The 24,393-nt window shown below is 42.3% G+C and overlaps 1 protein-coding gene across 7 annotated transcripts in view; it reads right to left on the bottom strand.

Annotated features, from left to right (window-relative positions):
- The window catches only part of lmo7a (LIM domain 7a), a 48,555-nt gene that overhangs the window by 9,766 nt on the left and 14,396 nt on the right, over window positions 1–24,393 (bottom strand). For 3 of the 7 annotated variants that reach the window (XM_085248664.1, XM_085248665.1, XM_085248666.1), the window contains exons 5-19: window positions 22,157–22,263; window positions 14,901–14,931; window positions 13,871–13,984; window positions 12,740–12,959; window positions 11,918–12,167; window positions 11,367–11,672; window positions 7,621–7,644; window positions 6,847–6,961; window positions 5,859–5,998; window positions 4,712–5,393; window positions 4,045–4,296; window positions 3,571–3,685; window positions 2,369–2,530; window positions 1,390–1,574; window positions 1,211–1,274 (exon numbers count right to left, since the gene is read on the bottom strand). In XM_085248664.1, the coding sequence (XP_085104790.1) occupies window positions 1,211–1,274; window positions 1,390–1,574; window positions 2,369–2,530; window positions 3,571–3,685; window positions 4,045–4,296; window positions 4,712–5,393; window positions 5,859–5,998; window positions 6,847–6,961; window positions 7,621–7,644; window positions 11,367–11,672; window positions 11,918–12,167; window positions 12,740–12,959; window positions 13,871–13,984; window positions 14,901–14,931; window positions 22,157–22,263 (2,767 nt within the window). The other 4 variants (XM_085248667.1, XM_085248670.1, XM_085248668.1 and 1 more) reach the window with 3 other exon arrangements.

Here is a 24,393-nt window from a genome sequence, read left to right as displayed (position 1 = left end):
CTGACCTAACAGCACATACTGATCATGTCATTCTGATAAAGTCTATTACAACCAAAAAAGTTGGGACACTATGTAAAATGTAAATAAAGACAGAATGCATTCATAATGGAAAACATATCAAAATGTTTAAACTAAGAAAATTGACACTTTTAAAAAAGGCTCATTTTGAGTATGATGGAAGCAACACATCTTAAAAAGTCAGGACACGGCCATATAAATATTTGGGAACTGAGGAGACAGGTTGTTGGACTTCTCTAGCTGCTCAACAGTCCTGGGTCTTTTTGTTGTTGTGTTTTTCATTTTCATGATGCTCCAAATGTCTTCAGTGGTGAAAGGTCTGAACTGCAGGCCAGCTGAGGGCCGGACTCTTCTACTATAAAACCACACTGTTGTACTAGCTGCAAATATGTGGGTTAGCATCTTTTTTGTAGAATTATGCAAGGCTTTCCCTGAAAAATCCATTGTCTGATTCTTAAGCTGTTGCTCTAAAACCTGGATATACTTTTTGGCAGATGTACAAGCTACCAGTTCCATAAGCAATAATCCACTCCCACACCATCAGAACTGAGCGCTGATACCAAGCCACGTGGTCCTTCTTCTCTTTAAACTCAACGACACAGCATCCATGTTTTCCAACAGGAATTTCAAAGTTCGATTTGCCTGACCAGGGGAAAGTTTTCCACTTTGCATCAGTCCATTTTAAACAAACTTACATGAAATCGTTCCACAATTTGTAGACAGTTTTTCATCTTTACTGCCGAGAAGCTCTGCCTCTCTAAGATCCTCTTTCCATACCCTGTCAGGTCACTAATCTGTTGCTGTAAAATCGGGTTAGCTTAAAAATTTTCCTCAAGTTGTTTCTTTTGTACCACTTACATTTCCCCCTCCAAACTTCTGAGATGTGTTGTTATCATCAAATTTAAGATCTACTATCTTTTTTCTTAAAATGGGATATTTTCTCAGTTAAAACATTTGATATACTTCCTGTGTTGTACTGTGAATAAAATACGGTTTTATGAGACTAGCAACTCATTCCAGTGTGTTTTTTCACATTTTACACAGCATGTCAACTCTTTTGGAGCTGTACAAAGTAACGTGAAAAACAAGACAAAGTCAAACCAGCAACTCCTACTGATGTATTTTTGTATTCAGTCCAGAAATAATCAAGATCAATTTCATAACCTTTCTGACTGTGCGCTCTGCTCTTTACCTTTTTTCCTCATGGTCACCGGCTCCTCTCGGAAACCTCCATTAACTCCGTTTGAAGCCACTTCCTGCAGGGAGACATCGTGGGGTGCACACTCATTAAAAAGCCACCAGGCTGGGGAACAATACAGAAATAAAGGCTAATCAAGTCTGAGTCAGTCAAGGTGATTCTGAGTCACTTACGCTAACGGGATGAGCCGGGGTCTCTTTGAACGTCAGCGTTTCTGCTGGAGTGTTTGAAGTAAAATCCAGGCTGGAGCTGATTGTGCTTTTTTCTTGGGAACCTACAAGCATTGGATGATCCGTACTGGTCAGATTGATGGTCTTATGGCTTTTAAATGGCAGGGAAGGTTGAACTCTGTCCCAGTCTGCGCGCAGACAATGTAACAGCATAAAAATATGATGTGTTTGCACATAAACCATGTGTTTTGTGCGGGTTTTTTTGGTTTTTTTCTTGTTGCCAGGCTTCTATATATGTGAACATATACAACGTCTGCATAAAGAAAGCTATAAAGCAAGGGGATAAGCGCGCTGTTATGTTATTATTATAGAGTGCAGCAGGGGGAGACAGAGTAACCCCCTTCCCCAGCCATGCAGCCCATTAAAGCCCCCATTAACCCAAACACCGTTTCTAATAGGCTCACAACCACTGGACACCTGTAATTAACTAATATTGTGAGTTAGTTAAAGTTAGCAATACTGTGTGAACTAATGTGACACTGATAGTCCAAAATAAAGTAAACCTGTAACAGTAACACTGAAAACACCACACACTTATAGGCCTGTAGATCTGAGCTGGGTTAGTTCTCTAGAAGGAAAAACACTGGGGTGGAATAGCGAGCAGAAAGAAGAAATAACTACATAAGGGGGGAAGAGGGAAGCAATTAAACAAAAAAAATCCCACAGAAATCAAAACAATAACAGTCTTTCTTCACCAGATGAGCAAAGATAACTCACAAGTCCTTCATCATTTAGCCTGTCATGAGCTCATTTATGGATGAATTCACAACAGGCTACAGACCAATTTAGAGTGTCAAAACTGTTTAGCAACCCAAGCAGCATAAGCAGTGCTCCCAGTCTGGGAATGCAGCCCTCAAAAACTTTTCACTTTCCTTCTCTGGCTGTCACGCAAGCAAAAACAGGCAGGGTTCAGACTACTCACTGTTCTGCCCATGACGCCTTATATCCATGACCAGACTGCCCTCCTGCAGAGCCTCATCCATGTGGGACTTCCACTCGGTGTAGCTCATGTCTGCCACCTTGTGCCCGTTCACCGTCAGCACCTTGTCTCCAGTCTGAAGCTGGCACATCTCAGCCGGGCTGCCTACAGTGGGCACAGGTCAGAGTCATAAGCTGAAATTTTACTTGATTCCACACTTGTTTTGACCATCATAATTCCCACTTGTGTTTCTTATATAAAACTGGGAATGTAATGTCACTAAAACTGACTTTTGGAAGACAAGATTTCATCCCACCTGTTTTATCCCCCTACAAAAAAAGCTCACAGTTAAACAATTCAATGTTATATGAGCATTATTCTTCCCAGTTAACATGTAACATGTAAATGTAGGTACACACTATCTATTTTGTCTAACAGATAAAAGCTACAGAGTCATACTTACTCTTCACGTCATATAAAACATGCCTGTATTTTCAGTAGAAGTCCTGGAGACACATTCCAGCTTCATGAAGATCATAATGTCAAATTTTAGTTAAAAGTGTTTTATGGAGTGTTTGAACTGCATTTTTTAAATAAACGTCTTACTTTATCAGCATGCCAGTGTCAGCATGCTAACACTGGCACATTTACAAGTGTAAGCGGTAATAAGAATAAAATGAAAGATCAAGCGCTACGCCATACAGAGTCTGCAGATACAGTGAAATAAGCTGTAAGCAGGTATGACAAGGCTATATTCGTGTATTGCTTTGGGCTGTTTGTATTACTTTACTAATTTATTTGGCATGCTGTGATGTGCAGGTGGGGAATCTCAGTAGAAGGAGAGGCTCAGACCCAGCAGATCTGACCCAGATAGAAGCTGCCCTACATACAGTGAATCAGGCATCGCCACTGCAATGGACTCAAAAACCTGCTGACAACTAACCGACCGAGGCTGACAGATAACTGTAACAGAGCGGAGCGCTGGTTGTCAATATTACCACTGTACTGTATCTGTGAACAGATCAGTCAGTTCTAGTGAGAGTGAAAAACTTGCATTGTGTGTCTGATCTATTTTCTTCGGGGCCTATTTACTGCGAATGCTGTCAGTTTGGCTGACTTTCACACATTATGTTGGATGGTGGAAAAAAAAACATATTACTTATGTAATACAAATCCTTAAAAAAAGTATTCCTGTGAAGTGCTACCTGGCTGGATAGATGTGACACAAGCTCCTGTTGAGTCCCAGGCTGCCTGGAAACCGAAATCTCTGCTGCTGTTGGGCTTCTGGTTCAGGCTGATCCGCATCTCACAGTAGTTCTCCTAGAAACCAGACGACATAGGTGAGTAGAGGTGAACTTGAAGAGTACAAATGTGGGCTGACTTCCATTTGCTCTGGAGATGCTTGTCAGGGTTGGCCTGCTTTGGCAGGGAAGCCTTCCATTAGTCATTTATGGCTGTTGAATAAATGCCAACCTGTTACTATACTTTAGCTACTACACTACTCCTAATGAGCTCATGCATTAAGTTTTACTGACTACTTACCACAAAGCTAAAGATACACTAATAATGCTGAAAATTTAAAAAATTCACTAAAAGAAACGTGTTCAGTTTTTTTCATTGTAACCAACAGAAAACAAAAAAAGCTTTACTGCTTTGTCAGCAGGAGGAGATTCGAGTACCTGGCTGGTTTCTTTGGCTGGAGCAGGAGGTTCACTCTTGACCTGTGGAGGTACAGGTGTGACGCTCTGAGCAGAGTTGACGCTATTCCCCGTAGTCGCCTCTTCCTCCTCCTCTTCACTGCTGTGTGCTGAGCTAGACTGAGCTTCGTCCTCAGAGGTCATGAACTGATGGTACCGACTCGGCACTGATGACTTCTTAGAAACATCGACGTTGCCATTGACGCGCTTGTGTGAGTCGTCTGTCTGTGCGGGCTGCATGTAGAGTGGCAAAGAACACAGCCGTTAAGGCTCAATTACAACAAAGTGTAAAATGAACTTTAACAGCAAAGGGCTGCTGATTAGAAAATGATAGAATTTACTCTAAAAAAGCTGGTAATTATGTTACCAGCTATTTTTTAAAACATGTGTTAAACAGTTTCCTGACGAGTAACTAGTAATGAATGTGGAATAGTCTGAAAATAGCAGCTCTGGTAGTGGAGTTAGCATAATAAAACCACCAGCTTCATCCATTATTCACACTGTAATCAGATATGACTCCTGGGCAATACTGATGTAGTGAAAACAAATTACCTGCCAAACATTTCTTACTTCCAAACAAACACATCCTTCCCTCTTGATGTTCTTGTGCTGTGCTGGTAGTTTACTTGTAAAACTATCTAGTACTCACGGTAAAGCCTCGGGGAAGAGATGTGATGCGTGAGGACTGGCTCCCAAAGGGCCTTGGTGTGACAACTGAAGTTAGACGTGCGCTATCCGATCTCTGGTAGGTCTTGGGCAGGGAGGAAGAAACCCGAGACACCGCGGGAGGCTTGGGTTCCATTGAGCTGGGCTGTGCTTGTGTGTGCAAAGGACCAGAAGAGAGGGGCTTCACCTCAGTCTGTGTGCCAGACAATGCAGGGCTTGGCTCAGGCACCTTTGGTAGGGAGCTAGAAGAGGAGACAACAGTTGGGGCCTCCTGCTTCTTGGCTGTGCTGGCGCGCTCTGAGTCTGTACTCCTCTGCAAAGGTACAGCTTCTGGAGACGGGGAGCGGTTGAATGAGCTGTAGTTGTTTGGAGTGATGGTGTTCGTGATGGAGCTGCTTAGTGCGGGACTGTCCACGACTTCAAGTGAAGTGGGAGGGGAAGCAGCCCTGCCGGTAGCTGGGGAAGCGATGGGAGGTTCTTTGTCATTCACAGAGGGCTTGGGGGGTTCATAGGAAAATTGGGAAGTGTCAATTGTGTAGCTTCGGCTAGGAAGAGCTCGGGTACGTGGGGCAATGACGGGTTTTTCAAATACGTTGTCGTCGTCGTCGTCTAAAAAAGAGAGAGATCCAAGACGGCTGCCAACGCTGCTCTTTCTTTTACCTTCTCTGTGGAGCGAACAGACGAAGAGAAGGTGGGAGGACATGAGAGGCAAATAGGTACAAATTGGACTAGATGAATAAAGTTAACGATGAATGTGGGGGCATGGAGTGTTAACGAGGACAGCAGAAAGCGGAGCACGGGCAGAAATAAGAGGGCAAGAACGATGTGCACTTAAATAAAATGACCGGCACGTTCTAAGCCATGATTGAATAACACTTTCACAGTGAATCAGTGCACAATTACGGTCTCCTCATTCACTCTTGCCCAAATAATCACATAGTCTCTCTTAATTACAGACACTTTTTCATGTGGTTACCTTAGCAAATGGTTCCCCTCTGATGGTGAAAGGGTTTAAAAGAGGAATAAATGTAGTGAGTGTTCCTTTTTGAGGAAAACCAGAATCACCAGAAATTAAAAGCAGAAAAACAACTACAGCAGTAAGTCTGTTGGACCTGTGTGTTTTTCCTCACCTCTCCTCTTGCATCTCCTTGAAGGTCTTAGACCTTTTCTCACCGCCGTAAGTAATCTGCTCTATCTTCTCCCTTTCCTCCTTCTTCTTTACTATATCAGAGTTGACACTGCGACGTCGGCTCTTCCAGTCGCTCAGGGCCTGCAGTGCAAAGAAGAAGCCCTCATCACCTCATGCAACATATCTCAAAAAGTCAATTTATAAGTACTGCAGATAAAGCAGACTGATTGTGTGCGCAGAGCTAAGTGTACAACTGAGGACAGTGAAGTTGAGAAGGAGGGAGAAAAAGATGTGAAAAAAGAGAACACCTTCAAATGGAGATTTGAAGGTGTTCTATTTGTGTGCTTTAGGCTCCTCCCAGCTCACTTCCCCTGTGTATTGGGGGCTGTGTGACCCAAATGCTGCTTTAAGACTCCATTATTTTGCTATGACACCACACTAGCCCAGTCCTGTAGTGTATATGTGTATAACTTTTTATTACTATTAACTTTTTATTGCTAAGAATGAACATGCACAATGGATCAGCAGTGTTTAAATTTACTGCAGCACTGCCATTTGGAGCTTACTTTCCATTTTCACTGTAACTTGAGAGTTAATTTCAGAGTTAATCGACTAAGTCTTCCTTACATCATTCCTTCATTTCACATTATTTCTACTTTTTTCGTGCATGTAGTGATTCTTGCGACAATTTTTAATGATGCAGGTCCATAGCCAGAGGGCAGTGCTGCTCTAGTTAACATCTGAACACCTACAATTTCAATCCAAACTGTTCTTTTTTCCCCCCTGCAGCTATCCAACACACCAAAGCACCTGCTCCCCTGTTCGCCTAGTAGCACATATGGATCTCACAGATCTGTGTGACTCATCTTTCGCCTCATCTGCACTGCAACCAAACTTCTTTCTGCCCAAGCAGGCATGTCTTGAATCATATAGCAAGAAGAGTGGGCAGCTGACAGATATCCTCAAATATCAGTGCACATTGTACTCACATCCTGCCACTTATCCTCGCTCTGTTTAACCTTCTCACGATACTTCTGCAGCTCTTCGTAGCGAACCTGCCGGATGACCGCGGGGTCGACGTGCACATCACTTGTTGATTTACTCCTGCGGGGGGAAAAAAGCAGATCAAGCAGACTTTTTTTTTTCAAAGATCAAAAGGCATCAGAAGTTTAGCTGACAGGTGGAAATCCACTCCAGATATGCATGCACAGTCCTGTGTATTTCCATCCTGTTAAATAAGCTGTAAATACAAACACATAACGAAGACACTGCAGTTCCACTGGGTACCTGCCATTAATATTTTTGGTATCTGCAGTAACTTGTTAGTATTCAAACCCAGCACACCAGCTGACCACCAAACCTTGAGGGTGATATAAGCTCAGGTTAGTAACAGTCTTTCCCATCATGCAAAAGTCTTTAAAGCCCCACCTTATGGAGAAATAACTTAAATAACTTCACCTACCTGTAAAGTTTTACATACAGTGTTTCATAACTCTCACTGGGACACACTGCAGTTTAGGCATGGACCCACTACTATTATATGTAAGCTGTGTCAAAAGAGCTTTGTGGAGCAAAGCCCACCTCCCCTCACCTCACCCTGAACTTGGCTCTGAGCCGTGAAACAGTCAATGTTGTGTGTCAGCGTTTAGCAGCTAGAGAGTGAGAACAGCAGCACAAAAAGCAGGAGGCAGCAGCGTGCGACCATAAGAGGGCAGAGCAAATGCAAACGTGCCACTTTTTTTGTTTTGTTTTTAGAAACTCACCCGTCTGTACCCTCTTGGCGCTCTCTAGGAAACCAGAAAAAAAAGCCACAGACAACAAAGTCACATTTATACCGACTGCAGTTTGACAGTGAGTCAGTGAGTGCTTTGGTCAAGAGCTTGAGACCAATTAGAAGCTATTACACACCAGCTCGTTCACAGCTAAGAGGGCTTCAAATGTATAGAGGGCCAGCTAGGACATGACTCTGCTTGTTTTTGTTGTTAATATCAAGAGGATTAAAGTTACACTAGGCTGAGGAAGCGTGTAGACGTGTACCTTTCCCTAAACAAGGCTGCTTTCTGCAGACCCCAAATCCATCCATCCATCCAAATGGGCTTAATTCAGGTTAAACGGTTGCTGTGTGTGTGCTTTTGTGTGTCCGCTCATGTGCAAACAGTACAGTGAAGATTTGTGTTCAAGTTACTATGGGCATGAGTCACATCGTCTTTCAGAGCTGTGAGGAATTTCTATAGTGCTTCTTGTTGGCGCAACAGACACGACTATATTTAATTTGTTGGACTGGTGCAGTTAGAGTGTTGGGGATGTTATGTTTGGATACTTCTCAGCATTCAACCTTTCCACCCTTTCTGCTGCTCTCTGAGTTTCACGGACCTGTATAAAGTTCCTTGTGCTGAGTAAAAGCAACACTATGCTCAGGTCAGGTTGGACTTTAAATTCCCATATTGCACTTTTCTACTCTGCTTGAGCACTCGCGGGTTTAAAAAAAGAATCAGCGCAGTTACTCACAAGTTGCTTTTTCCTTTTATTAAGCATGAATGTTTTAATTCCCATATGTAGGTAAACTGTCAGATAAGAAAAGATGAAAGGCAGATTTCTTTTCAGGGCTGTTTCGCAAATGATACACCAAATCATTATGGTTTTTTAAAAAATCAATGCATCACAACTCAAAATACACAATCTTGGTTGGTTTATTGTGCAGGTAATGTCTCAGTCTTTACACGCCATGAGTTTGAGAAGTAAAATTGACCACATCAAGCACTCAACTCTGAGGGAACAACAAACATTTAGAACAAGTTCTAAGCTGCTGTTGTGGTTAATTTCACCACATTTTCTTCACTCTTACTTTGAAATACCCATGTCTGATCAAGAAACAAGCATTTAACTGTGTAAAACTCGCCTCGCTGACTGTGAAGGACTTTAAATCAAATCTCAGCCAGAACAGAACAATTCAGTATCAAACAAAAATTACTGAAAGTCTGAAATGGCACAGAAACAACAAGACAAACATGCAGGAAAAAAGTCTACAGCCACTCTTACGTCAATCTTTTTTTTCCTTTACAGCTTCAGAGCAGCTAGCCTTTCCACCAAAAGCCTTTTCTTATGTCTTAACTGACTAGCTTCCCTGATTGCCTGCCACTTCTGCAGGTCCTCTTTGCTACAGGAAGAAGGCACTGAAGGGGTTTTCTGACTGGCTGATGAAGCGGAGCTCTGGCTCTGATCAGAACAGATTCTGAACTTTCGAATTAGCATGTCATCCGTTTCAGGACGGGTCTCCTTATCAACTTCATTCAGGTTCGGTATTGCTGCTTTATGAGTCAGGGGACATGGGGGGCAGAGGAGTCTGGACTTGAGGTCAGGAGGCAGTGCCCAAGGCTCTGGGATGGGCATCGGGGCATAGTTGTCAGGTGCTCCTGAGAGTGGTCGCTGTTGCTGTGCCTGCTGGGTTTTCTCCCTACGAAACACCACATCGTCCTGCTCAATGTCTGGGAACTCAGTTTCCTCGGCGCCTCCACGAACGGGTTTCTGGGTGACAATGTTGAGCTGTGGCTCAGAGGTGCAGCGGCGATGTCTGCAAGTCAGCAGAGTCTTCAGTTTAGCCAAGTTTGTGTTGGACTGGAAGGCAAGGGTTCGCCTGGCAAACATGTCATCATTCTCCAAGTCCGGGCAAATACTTTCATAATCAATGGGGTCCGGGGGCTCCCGGGGGTCTTGGCGCCCCAGGAGCATCCACTTCTCCCCTTTCACCAGTCTGGGACCTGAGGTGGGGTCCACAGGGGCAAACACCAGTGGGGGGGTCTCTAAGAGAGGGGACTTGGGATGCTGTGGAGGAGTGTGTGGTTGAACATGAGGACTGCAGAGTAGGCAGAAGGAGAGAAAAGGACAGAGAGGTGGTGAGTGCATGCGTGTGAACCGGATCAAAGAGCAAAAAAAGGAGGAAAAGATACAACAAGCAGCCACAGTGGTGACATTTGATTCAAACAGAAGTTGATCAAATGTGGATTTTACAGTCACACTGTTAGGAAATCAAACTGCAATGCTGCTTTCTACAAAAAAAAAAAGGAAAAAAGAAAAAGGAAAAAGTCTAGGCTTGAATAGGCTGTAATATAAATAGATTAATATTGACACAGCCTATTTCCACTAAGGTCAAAGGAAGCAAACTACATTATAAAGCATGTTAGGGCTGCTCCCGTCGCCTGAGGATACATTTTATCATTAGTATTATTTTCCAGGAGCTCGTCAGAAACAGAGCCCCAACAGGAGTCAGTTATATTTTCTTATAAAAATCTGGATGCTTTAAAATATTCCAGCATCATCACAATCATGCAGCTGTATCGACCTTTTCCCCACAACAAGGGTGGTGTGAGCTGAAGCCTCGTGTGTGTGGGTATGAGAGGGAGATGGGCCAGAGGGAGAGGGGGCGGAGGAGAGCCAGGGGCTGATGTCACAGTCTGAGTCATCTGACGAAGAGCCTGACTTCTTATGGCTACAGCCGACGAAAGAAGAAAGGACAGAGGAAGACAAAAGGTGGATGAAATTAGAGAAGAAACAACGGTAGGAAAAGTTAAAGGAAATATAGGCTGGAATCTGGAAAACAGTGAACCACAGAATCACAGATTTCTAATCTGAAAGGTTAGATTGGCATGCAGTTATTTAAGGTCAGCAAAATCAAGCTATAGATAGGAAGAAAGAAAGGATTGTGTATATATGAGTATAAATGTATGCCCTCACACACCTGAAGCCTTGTATCTTCTTGTACCAGGGTCTCCTCTGAGAGCCCAGTTTGATCTTCTGAATGTGAATGTCTTCTTCTGGTGTCCAGAATTTGGGTAAGAACTTGTCATAAGATACACTACTTGTAGGCAGAGGTTTGATACCCATCTTACGGGCATAGAGATCATCTTGGACAGGGTCAGCATAGCCCACCTCATCATCCTCATCCTCAGAGTCGTCATATACCTCCCTGAACAAGCTGTCAGTGGACACGCCTCGGCGGTGGTCCACCCTCACTGAACCGTGCCGGGGGGGTTGCATTTCCCCTCTGCTGATGCTGCTGCTGCTCAAGAGAGACAGCCAACCACAAGTGTCAAAACCTTATTTTTTGGCACACAGGTCACACCAAAAAAAAAAAAAAAAAAAAAAAAGGATATATATATTTGTCCATCACAACAACCGCAAATGAAATGACGCAAGGAATATCAAACCAATGCAAGCTCAACGTCAAGCTGGGAGGCAAAAATTGATTTGTGGACTTGTCCTGCCAACTCAAATCACTCCTCCAAGCTGAAAAGAAGCAAATGAGGGCATGCTAAATCTTTAAAAATGCAAAGCTCTTTGAACAAAAGCACCAAACTGAAGACTGCAAAATTGTTAGAGGCAGCACACTATGACAAAAAGCCACTGCTCATGGTTACAACTAACCATGCAAACTGAGGGTAAGAAAAGCATTCTTGTTTGCTTTTATCAAGCAGGCACATCAAAGTCACGCCGTTGCTTCATGTTCTCTGACCTGAGGCAGGCCACGTTTTGTTGAGGGACAACAGTGGGAGTTATAGTGACCTTGGGCAAGGTGTCCCCCCTGCCTCCAGCCACCCGTCCCCCAACCTGAGGACTGATGGGTAAGGCGAAGTTGGTGGGAGGAGCAGGGGAGGGGCTGTGGAAGCGCCTACTGGCCAGGTCATCCAGAACGAGATCGGGGTCCGGTCGGTCTGTGTCCGAGTCACTGCCACTTTCATACTCGCGGGCCCACTGGAGATGCGCGTCAGAGAAGGCACTCTGGGATACTTGACTGTCTCCGTAGCAGCCAGGGGACACCCTTATTTCACCAAGGCAGTCATTCCACAACAAAAATGAGAGACAACACCGTCGGCCATTCATAGACAACACAGCGATGAGAAAGGAGAAACAAAGAGCTACCGAGTAAACTTCAAGCCTTTGAAGCACGAACATGGAGTCAAGATATCTTTTGTTATAATAACCAAAAGGTAAGAGGAATAAAAAACAGCTCAGATGAGAAAGAGCACCTTCAAACAGAACAATGTGCATGGATTGTTGTGCTACCTGGTGAGAGAGCTTTCATCCTCTGCGAAACTGCTGCTGGCCCAGCTGCGCCGGTTGTCCTCATTACGTTCGGCCCGTTTCTTCCTTAGTGGAGCAGGCACGTAGCCAGAAGCTTTGTCTTTAGTGGGCAGGAACTGGTTAAACTGCGTGGTGGTTTTCGGTGCGACGACTGCCGACCGGCGGTAGCTGAGATTGTCCTTGTTCTCGGTCATCTTGAAGACAGAGTCTGCCTCGGTATCGCTACAACAACCTGGACCATGAAAGAGGAAAAACAGGTGTAAGGATTAGGGAAGAAAGTGGGAGAACAGAGAAAAGAGCGAGAGGAGTATATTGTGTGTTTTGGCGTGACTTTGGATGAGTAACAGAGGGGTGCAGGGTGTGGGGACAGAGGCCTCCTCATTTACAGGCCGGTGTGGACGGCTGTGGAATGTCTCACTGACCTCCACTGTGCATGGAGGAACTGCTCTGAGATCATCTGCCAGCAGTTTCCCCTTCTTTAAGTCAATATCATCACATGTTGGTATTCACTTTCAAAAGCATACCACTAGGTGGCAATAGGCATTTGTTTTCACAAATGGGTGTCAACTCTGTGGTTCTGAGGCAGTGTGTCTTCCCTGTTCACAAATATTTGAGTTTCTACACAGATGAGCTGGATTATAAATATTCAAGCAGAGAGACAATTTGAGAACAAACAAGCGAAAAGCGTGAGAACCACTCTCTAATGTCACGCTGTGTCCTGACAAATAATCAGCTTTAGGAAGATAAAAAGAAAGACGAAATTTGTCACCAAGATGTGGATGGAAATGAAATGATGTCTCCTACCCTCGCTGCTGCCTTTAAGAGTGGTGTCAGATGAGATGCTGTGGGGTCGGGAACCCAACGAATCCAAGCTGTCCAGGGAGTCGTCCCTCCTGTGTCTACCACCACCACCTCCTCCTCCTCCTCTCAGATGGGAGAGCTCCTCTCGCTCAGAGTACCAATTGTCTCCAAAACCGCTGTCTCGGACGTTGCTGCTTTTCTGACTGGAAGAATCCTGCAGAGCCTTTCACACACACACAAAAACATTCAGATAATAGGGTGCCAATTACAATATTTATCTCCACTGTGTGTGTGGTGAGATCTCCCAGGTAGAGAGTGAGTGGTCTGTTTTGTCTGGCCTCTCATTCTCGCAGACAAAGTTACTATAAGCATACGCTTCCATACCATATATAAAGGAGTGCCATTTAAATGGGATAACTTCACTGTTTTCTCTTCTCTCCCATCTTTGTCAAAATAAACAGTGTCACGATTCGCACGCCCTCGACGGCTGTGTTTACTGCGTGAAAAGAATGTCATCGCACATAAACGCATAAGCAAGCCCCAGACGAGCAAAAACTTGTCAACCACTTTAAAGAGAAAATGATTTTCACATCTGTAATCTGCCAAATCCTACCAGACAATGCGAGTCCGCAAAGCAAACTCAGCCTAACCCTGCGCCACTGAACTTGGATTATCGTGGCTAAACGTACAAAATACGCTGCATCCCACTGCTATTACTGAAAATCGGTGGAGAGGTCTTACACACCAACCTATAAATCTATGTGAAAGCAAAGCGCCAAATTCAACACTGGCACAGGCACGGGCGGAAACGAGGCTTCTTCAAGAAAAGACGTGGCTATTTTCACTTGCAAAACTATGCGAACAGCATGTTGTAAACAACATTAAAATAGTTGAGTCAAGGGATCGGGTCTTTTATGACTCTACGTAGCTTTGGTTTTCGTGGCTAGCACACTGCGTCCCCCTCGGCCTATTGCTGTCATTCTTCTGCCTCATAGTCTTCATACCAGGGAGGATACAGTAACAAGACAGCGGCTATAGAAGAGGATTTCTAGTCCTGCCATTTCTGCTGTCCACAAGGAAATTCAGCGCGTGTTTCATGAATGAGATAGAGAGAACACACTTCTGGGAATTTACCTTGTATAGTGCTGTGCCCAATAAACCCTCAAATGCCTTGAAGTTCAAGTAAGGTCCATCATAGAAGCAGTCACACTGAGCTCTTCTACCTAACCAGTAAATGGTGATCAATACCTGGAAAGAGAAAACAAAAGAGATTATACCTTCATTATTTTTATGAGAAACCTATATCTATACATCAGGTTATCACTACAGCTTTACCTGTACAAATGTCAGGGATCAATGTGCTGTGCAGTGCTAAAGCAGTCGATTGTTATGATAGTTGCAGCCCTGCTTTGATGAGGGTCAGATCACCTAGAGCCATGCTCTAATTTCCAGGCTCATCCAGAATACTCTGTTGTTGTTTGTCTGTGCATTTATATGCTGGACAGGAGACTGGTGCACTAAGGCAAACAGTAAACCAACAAAGCTATAACCCCGTTACACATGATACCGTTTAAAGTGGCGTGTCAGCGCTTTGGTTTTTTATGTCAGAAAGTTATCACGGTTGGTGTTGACTTTTTTTTTTTTTTTTTTTACATAAAAAGGGGCAAACATCCTCTAGTGAACATGTATACATTCTTAATGAATTTAAAATTTTAAAGTTATGAGGTGATCATTTGTCATTTTTTTCCTCAATTTATTCTGTAGATGCAAATAAATTGCAGTAGCTGTTTTTCGGCATTGCACCTAAATAAAATAAGGAGGAGAGGTTTACCTATCTCCTTGTATGACCCTCATTAAAGGAGGTTAAGTGTAGGAGGTTATGGCATTCTTGTGACCTGTGGAGTTAAGACTTTAAATGTCTAATCAATACATTCAAATTGTGAATCTGTGAAGCATTATCACGCGAGTCTCTCAGTTTCTTCCTCCTTTGTCTAACCTTCCAAAAATATGAGCAATAAAGCTCTATGTGGCATTATCTTTGCATTGGAATAAATATTTATAATGACAAACTATTATGGGATTCTATAAGCCAGTTGTAAAATATCTGAAAATGAATAAAATATATAAAATAAAATAAAAAACAAAAAAAAAAAAAAACACTCACATTTTTCAGCCTCCTGCTGGTCTCTTGATCCCTGGGAGAAAAACAGAAGGTTCATGTGTATGAGAGAAGATGAAAGTAAAAAACAAAACAAAACAAAAAAAACACAGAGCATCGTTGTTGAGTTTATGTGTCGGGTAGTGAAAGAGCTGGAAACTGAGAGCACAATCCAGACTATTGCCAGCCTCGCTCTCACACAAAAGGCGGTGAGAAAAACAAACACATATTTGTGGGGGGAAAAGCCATGAAGTAAAATGTTGAGGCTTAACAATCCGTGTCACATCTGAGCACCTAATTTCAAGCTAATCGCAACATCTGAGCAATTGCGCTATCATTTAGTTAAACTTTAGGGACATAAATGGGTTCTTGGTCACGATGTGGAATAAAGATAAGCCCAGCAGCTGCTAATTTATCACCAAACAAGGCTCTGTTTAATATTTCACTCATATTTCTGGGGATTCAGAGTCAAACTGTGTCAGTAAGCCAACTTTCCCAGGAAACTGGAAGCTCCTGTGAAACCAAACAAAACTCACAGTCTCAAGCTGCAGCCTATTACCCTTGGTAGTCTGTGTACTTGTCACCTATCATGACCTTAATGTCTGTCTTGAGATGTTGGCAAACAGAAATGCATCATAAACAGTAACCATAATGATTTCACGAGAAGATTTACAGTCTGCTTTACATCTCCTGTTCACGTTGCACATTTCTGCATCTTTGTAATACCACAGGCAAACACACCTCTGTCTAACAATGAGAACTTGGGTTACAGCGAGACTTTTTCCATGCATGCCATGCATGCAATGTAACCAATAAACCTGCCAAGACAATGATGATGCTGTACATCAGTACCTAAAACCAGAAATGTTTAGGCTTCTATGGGTTTGCTGGGTTCAGATAAAGGAAACAAAGCAAGGACGGATATTTGAATCCATATTTTTCAGGCCAAAGGACAGAAAGGAACAACTGAATTGCTCAGTAGAGAAATAAGAGCTAAAAATAAACATGTAAATGCTGTTCTGAAGTACACTGCAGAGTACAGAGATACTGAGAGAAAATACTGTACTTTTTATTATTGTACTCTGAATGTATTTAATATATTTGGTTATTCTTAAGATTTTACATTGAAAACATTTTTTTTTTTACAACAAAAGCACCATGTAGGACTTAAACAGGTAGTTTCCAAACAAGCCAATGTCAGATGTTGCATATTCATCTGAGTGACCTCCCCCTTTTCATGGAATCAGATATATTGAATGAACTGTTCAAGAGTACATACCCAGTAACTTATTAAATTACTAAAAAAAAAAAACCACTTTCTGTCAAGTTCATCATCATAAACTTTCAATTTCTTCCTCTGAAAGAGACCCATGAACTATAGTACCACACTGCATGTGGAAGAAGTAGCTCCGCTTGTGCTCTACAAACACCTTTTTATTTAACGGCTATTTAATTCCATTCAATTCAGTTTTACTTATATAGCACCAATTCTCATCAATAGTCGCCTTTATATTGTAAGGTAAAGACTCATATGCCTTACATGCATATGAGCAAGACTAGGAGGAGAAAGCTTCCTGAAGTCACAAGCTGGTATACTCCTCACACTCCCTAGTTTATGTCAGGAATGGCATATGGTGTAAAACTCTGTATTTATTATGATAAACAGTATGTTGCTGACAATGCTTCTGTACTTCTGCTCGAGTATTTTTCCACTGCCGCCGGTACTTTTACCTATCTAAAGGTTCTAACACTTCTTTCACCACAAACAGCTGGATGGGAAGCTGATCAACTTTCCCACTAGCAAGCGTCATCTCACACCAGGGGTTTCCAAAATGCTGATTTGCCAACACTGCAAACTGAAATGGACATTTACCAGTTTGGAACACTGAGAAATATTTATGGCCCCAGTAAAAGAGATGGATAAAAAAAATGCCCTTGTGTGGCTTGGAACATGGGCACAAAGTCTAAGATTATAGCAGCGGCAGCCAGGTCCAAAAAAGTGGGCGTTGTATACCAAAACTACCAGCATTTCTCGTAATGCCCATTTATACACGAGCAGAGAAGATAAAATGGGGCTATTTCTAGTTCTCTGGAGCCTCGGGACTTTGCTGTAGCTTGTTAGAATCAGCTGAGTACTCATATGATTGAGCACGGACACTGCTGGAGTCTGATGCACACCAGTTCTAAACAGAAAGTACAAGCTAGGAAAAAGATACTCTAAAGTAGTATAATCAGTTTATTGTGATTTATTAGGTTTCAAGGGGGGAAAAAAACAAACATTTGTGTTTTATGCTTCTTTTTTTATATGTATCGTGGCTGCTAAAATATATGCAAGTGTCTTCTTGTGTGTCAAAAGAGGTAAAAAGAGGTTATTCAGGAAGTCATATAGGATTGGTTTATGGTCCTATGAAAAACTATACATGCTATACAGTGAGCAAACAAAGCTCTGACAGGAAACCATCAAGCTTGACAAAATTATAAGACAGTCTTATCATTCACAAGTGTTATTTGCTACATGTTTACACAGACTTTTGCACCACCACACTTTTGGCCAAGGCAAAGAACACGTAACGACCAATCCCTCATCACTTCAGACGGCGTTCTTTAAACTTGCGCCGCACACAAGTACCCAAGACAACACGTAGGCAAGTCAGCAACGTCTACTACACAGCCATTGGAAAGATAAACACAAGCCTCTACCTCTACAACCAAATCAAAATTAGTTTTTCCCCAACAAGATGTTTTTATTTACATGGCACAGTTTCAGCTATTACTATCAGCTACTTTAATTTGACCTAAAGGAGTCGAATAGTAAATGCTGCCAAAATTGAGAAAAAGGAGACAAAAGGGCAGAAAGAAGTCAGATAAACTGAAGAAACACAAATATTCAAATGTTACACAAATAACTTTCTAAGAGAGAGCAAAGGAAATTATCTAATTCAATCACTTCCCTGTGTTGTAACAGAGGCAGAACGATAGACTAAGTAGATAATAATAAAATCTACAGATAAATGTATTCCAACCTGTATCTGTCTCTAGTATCAGTCTGTTTACAGCCAATAACGACATCAAACCAGCTCGACCTCTCAAACCAAACACCAAAGCTAAATTAGTGGGTGTGAAAGCGCAATCAGAGAGCATACCTCTGCAATGAAGATTACTTGCTCAGCCGCAATCCATAAATCCACATGTAACAGCATTCATCTATGTTCTTTGAGATTTAAATACAGACCCAGACAATCCCCAGCAGTACCCCCCCAAAAAAGAAAAAAAGACAGACACAAGGAGAGTTAAAATAGAGGAATCAGCTGTGGGTGAAACAGTGTCAGACATCATTGTGTCGTACTTATCAGGCACACTGCAGCCTTTGTGAGCGAGGAAACAGGGTGAGGCTGGTATTTCTCTCTCCAAGTTAACTACAGGGCACAAATATAACCCTTGTGTTGCCCTTTTACAGCCAGGGCTGTGTCAGTGGTGTAGAAACTTTATTGGCCTCTCAGCATCATCGCTCGTTTGGTTTCCCAATCTGCCCACGGTTCACGCAACGCTGTGACAAACAGTGATGGCATTGCCATATATTATACTATGGAACCAGAAGGTGCAGTTCCAGCTCGCTGAACCACACCCGAAACAACAACACACCGGGCACTGCGTCTGACTCCTTTGCCCCGAGTTCCAAACATTCAGATTTTCACAGTGAGCTTCAAAGTACTACCACAGTACACACAGAATGGGGTACAATACACACTGGTGGTGAAGAAATTCTGATAACAAGCTATGTAATCTGTACACATTTCTCTGGGAAACAACACTTTCCTTCAAATATGTGGTTTCTTATGCCATTGCATAAGAAAATACACACAGAGGTCACAATGCTTATTGATTATTTAGAAGAAGCTATTAACATTCCTCAGAGGACAATGCACCTGTCAATCTTGTGCAGTTGTTTTCTCTCTTTTTTTGGGTTGCAGAGCAGTCAATAATTTGCTTAATCAAACAGTGGAAAACAAATGAGACTTTGGACCCCTCTCTGTGGGGGACTTGTTCTGTCAGTTACTGGAAGTCACAGAGCAAAGCGATCACAACAGCGAGAGCAATTTGCAAATTCCACTATAAACGTTGTGCATTCAGAAAGCACTTAAATACATGTAGGCTAGCAAAGGCATCATCATAAAACTATGGTTTATGGACGGGCTGAAACTCATTGAACAATCTCTAAATCCTTAGGGCCTTATAAAACGGATTTAAATAAATTTTCATTTTAAGTTCAATTTAAACAAAAATCAACAAACAACTTTTTTCTTATTTTAAAAAATCCTAACTTTTGAGTGAAAAAAACCCCTCTAAGCCAAGCTTATATATTTGAAGCAAGTTATTTTCTGCTGGTTATGTTTGGGACATGTACACAACCGCGTCGTAGCAATGCTGCTGAATTTCTATATCGGATCTAATAGTCCACAGGATGTAGCTAATTTTGAATAGTGCGCTTTTGGAGGGAATGATTAATCCTCAGCCTCATCCTGTGGACAGTTGATAGCTGGTCATAAATAGATGTGAATCACAGTTTGCGATCATGAATCAGATTCAGTCTGGTACTACGTGCTTAAGAAACAGTAACTTGGCTTCGGTTTAACACGTGGACGATACGAGGCAGGACACTGTCCCCTCTTATCTTTCAGTATCTGTATCACAACAGTTTGTGATGCCTATTAACACTTTTTGACATTGTGTTTGTGACTGATAAAAGTCATTATCATAAAAAAGGTTTCATAACACAATGCAATACAGCACTGAACGTGCTAGAACCAGTACTACAATTGCAAAGCTCAAAGGTCAGGCCAAACATCCAATACGCTTTTATGGTGATCGTAATGCGGGCGGGCACGAATTAAATAAAGCCTTCCTTGTGTGCGGCGTCATGCAAACTGTCACTGTGCCTTGTTAATAACTGTATTTTAAGCACCTTACATCTATTTGTCAAACTGGATGCCGAGGACATTTCAGCCTAGACGACTGATCAGCAAAAACACGTTGCAGAGAATTTCTTGGTCTGCTAACAAATAGAAAACTCGATTTGTCATTTCAGTTTCGTTTTATATATCAGTCAGTTCATTCTGCTTCATCTTTCTGCTGCAAAACATTTCAGGTAACTAATGCAAAATGGGAAAGTTTAAATCTAAATGGCAAAAAAATTTAAAAATAAACGTCCGGTTTATCTGCAAGTGAAAGCAACACAGAGCAACCAAGAGACAGAATAACAACCTAATTGCTGCTGAACAGCAAAAAACTGTGAAGCTGAGCGAAGCACCTGTCAGACTGGGTTTAAGGGAGTGGAGGTTGGACAAACACCAGGGGTAAAGACAGCTGATAGAGACAACTTTCTCTCCCTCGCTCTGTGTGTGTGTGTGAGCTCTCAGTGCCTCATTTGCTTAGCCTCTGATAAGCACCAGCACCATAAAACCATTGGCTGCTTGTATGCAGCCTTGTTTGGGAAGATATCCTCATGTTACTCCTGGTGCGCGCTCTCTCTCTTTGTAAGTCAGAAATGCTGCAAGCGAAATTTTTACCCAGCAGGCCAAATTTTATTCCTTCTTGCATAAAAAGAATTCTGGGCATAATTAAAACCTGCTGAATTTAAGAGCAGGAATGACTCGTGCACTCAAGAATGTGTAACTGAATATATACAAACACAAACACACGCAGGTGTACTATGAAGACCACAAGCAAGGGGAGGCTGCAAACTATAAAAAGCTCCTTTACTGGTGTCCTGATACCATTCCAATCAGTCCTGCTTCTCAAAGTGACCCCAGATGCTAAAAATAGGATAGCGAGAACAGTCTTACAAAACCCCAGCACGCAGATGGACAAGGCGGCAAAGAGCTGAGCTCAAGTATACTCTAAGAAGTATACTTTTTATTATATGTCTGCGTGACAGAGTCAGCTGCTAATATGCTAGAGTGACTTTTAGTCAGCTATCACTGCATGAGTATCGTTTCTCCAGCTTGTTACTGTCGCACGAAATTTACCACTAGCATCATGGGAAAAGTTATGTAATGAAGGAAGTGACTGAGAGCATGGTGTAAGACGTATCACAGAATTATCTTTATGAGAGTGACAGGCAAAGATATCTTAAGGCAGCTTGTTCTCTGGTGTAGAGGTGAGGGTGTGTCTTCATAAAAGGTAGGCAGATTTGTTTGTTTAAAGCCCATATACCACTTTACAGTACACCTGTCTGCATGTATGCCTTTTTGATTTACGTGGTTTCGACAATAGCTGTCAGCGGTGGCGAAAAACCGCTTAGGTGAATTATGGGAAAAATGCAACATCTCGAAGGAACACCCCAAATTAAGGGCTACTTTGTGTTTACATTAAGTGAAACACAAAGAGGTGAAGCCCCTCTGAATATACATGCTGCATTTTTACACCTTCACCATGGATTATTTTGTCACCCAAAGTGATGTATTTGCTAATAAGGGCTTATCTGCGTCAAGCTTAACGACCTGCAGGTATTGCTGTTAAAGCACTTTTTTTAAATGCTTGCGCAGCACAGAGAGGGTGCCACAGAGGATGGACAGTACGCCGAGCCCTGCTTCGCTTCCCCCTGAAGGCACACCTGTGCGAAAGATGAACAGGTTGTTCAACATACCGCGCGCTTCTCTGGCGGGGCATTCAACTGACACAAAAGCAACTGTGTGAAAAAACTAATAAACACAGCAGCAGGGTACTGATAATGCGCGAGGCTTCTCTTTAATTAACAATCGCAACGACGAGTCTTTAAAATCTATACCCTGCACCAGTAAGTGCTCAGTTACTGTCACGACTAGGATTTTGCAACCGGAATCATGACATTTGTATTGAATGGAAATTAATTTGACCTGATACTTTACAATCAGATTACACATTCTTACTACTGTGTTTTTTTTTTATCAACAGTTGGATCTCCCACACTTTAAAGAAACTCATGTACCTCGGCAGGTGTATAACAGCAGGAGAAAATATGTACTGAAAATAGAGTTGACCTTTTTTTAACAGCAGCTTGAATCGTGGCTCACATGAGAACCCATGTCCCTTACAGTATCTGTGAAAGCTACAATGAATCATTCAGCCTCTCTGTGGGAGATTAAGTTGATTCAATCAAGGAAGAAGCAAAAACACGAGTGGGTCTCGGCTTTTGTCTCTTGCATGATTGCATCACAGGTCTGTGAATGATGAGTACAGGCATCAAAGTGTTTGTGCCAATGCTCTGAAAGCTTAAAACTTACTTGACTGTGACTCTTGAGGACAAGTCTTGAAGATCTCCGGGGTGAAAGAGCTGCGCTTCCTTTAGTCCAAGCTTCCCGCAGGCCTTGAGGAAGACGTTAAGGTTGTCCTGGGTAAAGAACAAAGCAGGGATGAGGTCTGTCCACCTTTAGAGGCAAAGAATAATCACTCAGGAATTCAGTGGCAGGGACACAACCTACAAGTGATTGCTTCCAAAGTTCATGTCACAGAGCAGAAGTGGATTGGGAGGAGCATGTGCGTAGCAAATAAGAAGTGACCCATGGCAGGACACAAACACACATGCAGTGGGTGGGGGGAGGAGGCAGCCTGACAAGAGCTGAGTGACAGCAGCAGAGCCACCTGTGGGTTGCGTTAGGGTAGGGAAAACAGCCAAACCAGGAAGAATGACATCAGAGGTTTGCACAAGTCCCACCCAGCCAGGAGCTGGAGAGCAAAAGTGACGCACGCGGCAGCACGCTGCCTGTTGCACTCTTTTCTCACACCCTGAAACTGTCCCCTCCCCTCTGTGCCAAGCCCTTTATTCGAGAATACCTGTGGAATCTGTGGGGTGGTGGTGTATTTTTGAGACATTAGGTTGCTATGAAACCTTAAGTCGGGTGACAGAAACGGATAAATATTTCCCTGAAGCGATTCTTCAGAGGACATGGGAGTGGAAGGACTGCTTTTTTTTTTTGTTTCCCCCGTACATTGTGTCAATCACTTTACGGTTTGCGTGTACGTACACGATTTGGACAGGTGTGTGGGCATGATGCAGGAAAGCAAAAATACATTTTGCTCCAAACATATACACACAACTCAGACATTTCAAGCAAATCAACCACACAAGCACCATTCTTTTCCGGTCTCGTGACTTTTCCAGTTGTAATCCCAACTGTCCTGTTTGTAAGGCTGCACTTCCCATTGGGACAGCACTGCTTATGAGGGCTTTCATGTAATCATACATGGTTTCAACATGGGCTGAAATAATTAAGGGGTAGCTAGTTCTATATTTAAATGGCAAACATGCTTATTAGCAAATGGAGGAAGAGAGTTCGCCTCCCAGTGGATGTGAGCTAACAGTTTTGCCTGTCCCTCTGCAGTACTTTGATGGGCTTTATAGGCTACAACCATTACAAGTCATACATCAGCACTTCACCTACTGTATGCAAGAGGTACAGAATAGCACAATCTCCCAGACTGAGATATCGTGACGAATACGACTGAGTAACTCAGGAGATAACACTGATTCTGGCTGCTTAAAGGGACAGATAGGGCCTTTGGTGCTTTTTATCTTCCATCTACATTGATTAAGTGTGAGTTGATCACTACTTGAGATTTAAGCTATTGTGATGTCGTCTTTCTGTTGAATATAATGCAATCAGATGGCGCTTGCCTTGGACCACTCATAGGGCCAAAAACTATTTTTTGAAAACTCTGCAGCAATGTCTGTTTTCAAGAAGAAAAAAAAATGCACAGGCCTTGTTGAATGTCATGTCATTTTGTGTTACTGATTGGTACAACATGTACCTTTCAGAAAAAACAAAGCATACTTTTAGCTGCTTTAATTTGCCTCACTAGGGTGAGGCAAACAACAAGACAGCTTTCAAGTACAGGCACTCTGAATGTTAGATTGGAATTTTAAAAACTTGCATTACAAATTATGTTTAAAGACGAGACAATAAATATGGTTTAAAGGAAGTGTAACACAGCCCAGATCATGTTTTCAACAGTGAAGTGAGGAATTGTTAATATTTTATTTGTTTCCCAGGAAAATGTCTAATTCGGTTAAAGTTTGAGAAGTATCATGGTGTTTTTTCAAATGCAGCAAATATCTGCAGTGGCATGAATTATGAAACACAGCTTTATTCATCATACAACCTGGTAACCCATCAGCCCATCCAAAGCCTCCTAAAAAGTGACTGGACAATAAAACTAAGCCTACGAACAGACTACAGATGGAAACCAGAATATTTGTGCAAACAACAATTTTGTTGCATATATGAACATATTCATATGTAAAATCTCTTTAGAGAAATTATTCAGCGATAACTGAGTCTGTTAGCATGATCCCTTTACTTAGCCTTAATTAACTAAAGTGGCATCCAAAACTAACTATAGAAGGAACTGAGTTTGTAATCTGTGTCCATTATCTAAATAGTGACTATATTTGTTATAATAAGTTAACTGGTAATGTTATTCAGTACTTTATATGCTAAACTGTTAACGTGCAGATCTCATA

Source organism: Mchenga conophoros, linkage group LG16, assembly GCF_057382185.1.
Source record: "Mchenga conophoros isolate Kocher_MC1m ecotype Shallow Benthic linkage group LG16, M_conophoros_male_GT1.1, whole genome shotgun sequence".
In the NCBI taxonomy this organism is placed as follows: Eukaryota; Metazoa; Chordata; class Actinopteri; order Cichliformes; family Cichlidae; genus Mchenga; species Mchenga conophoros.
This window is presented reverse-complemented; position numbering and strand designations above follow the sequence as displayed.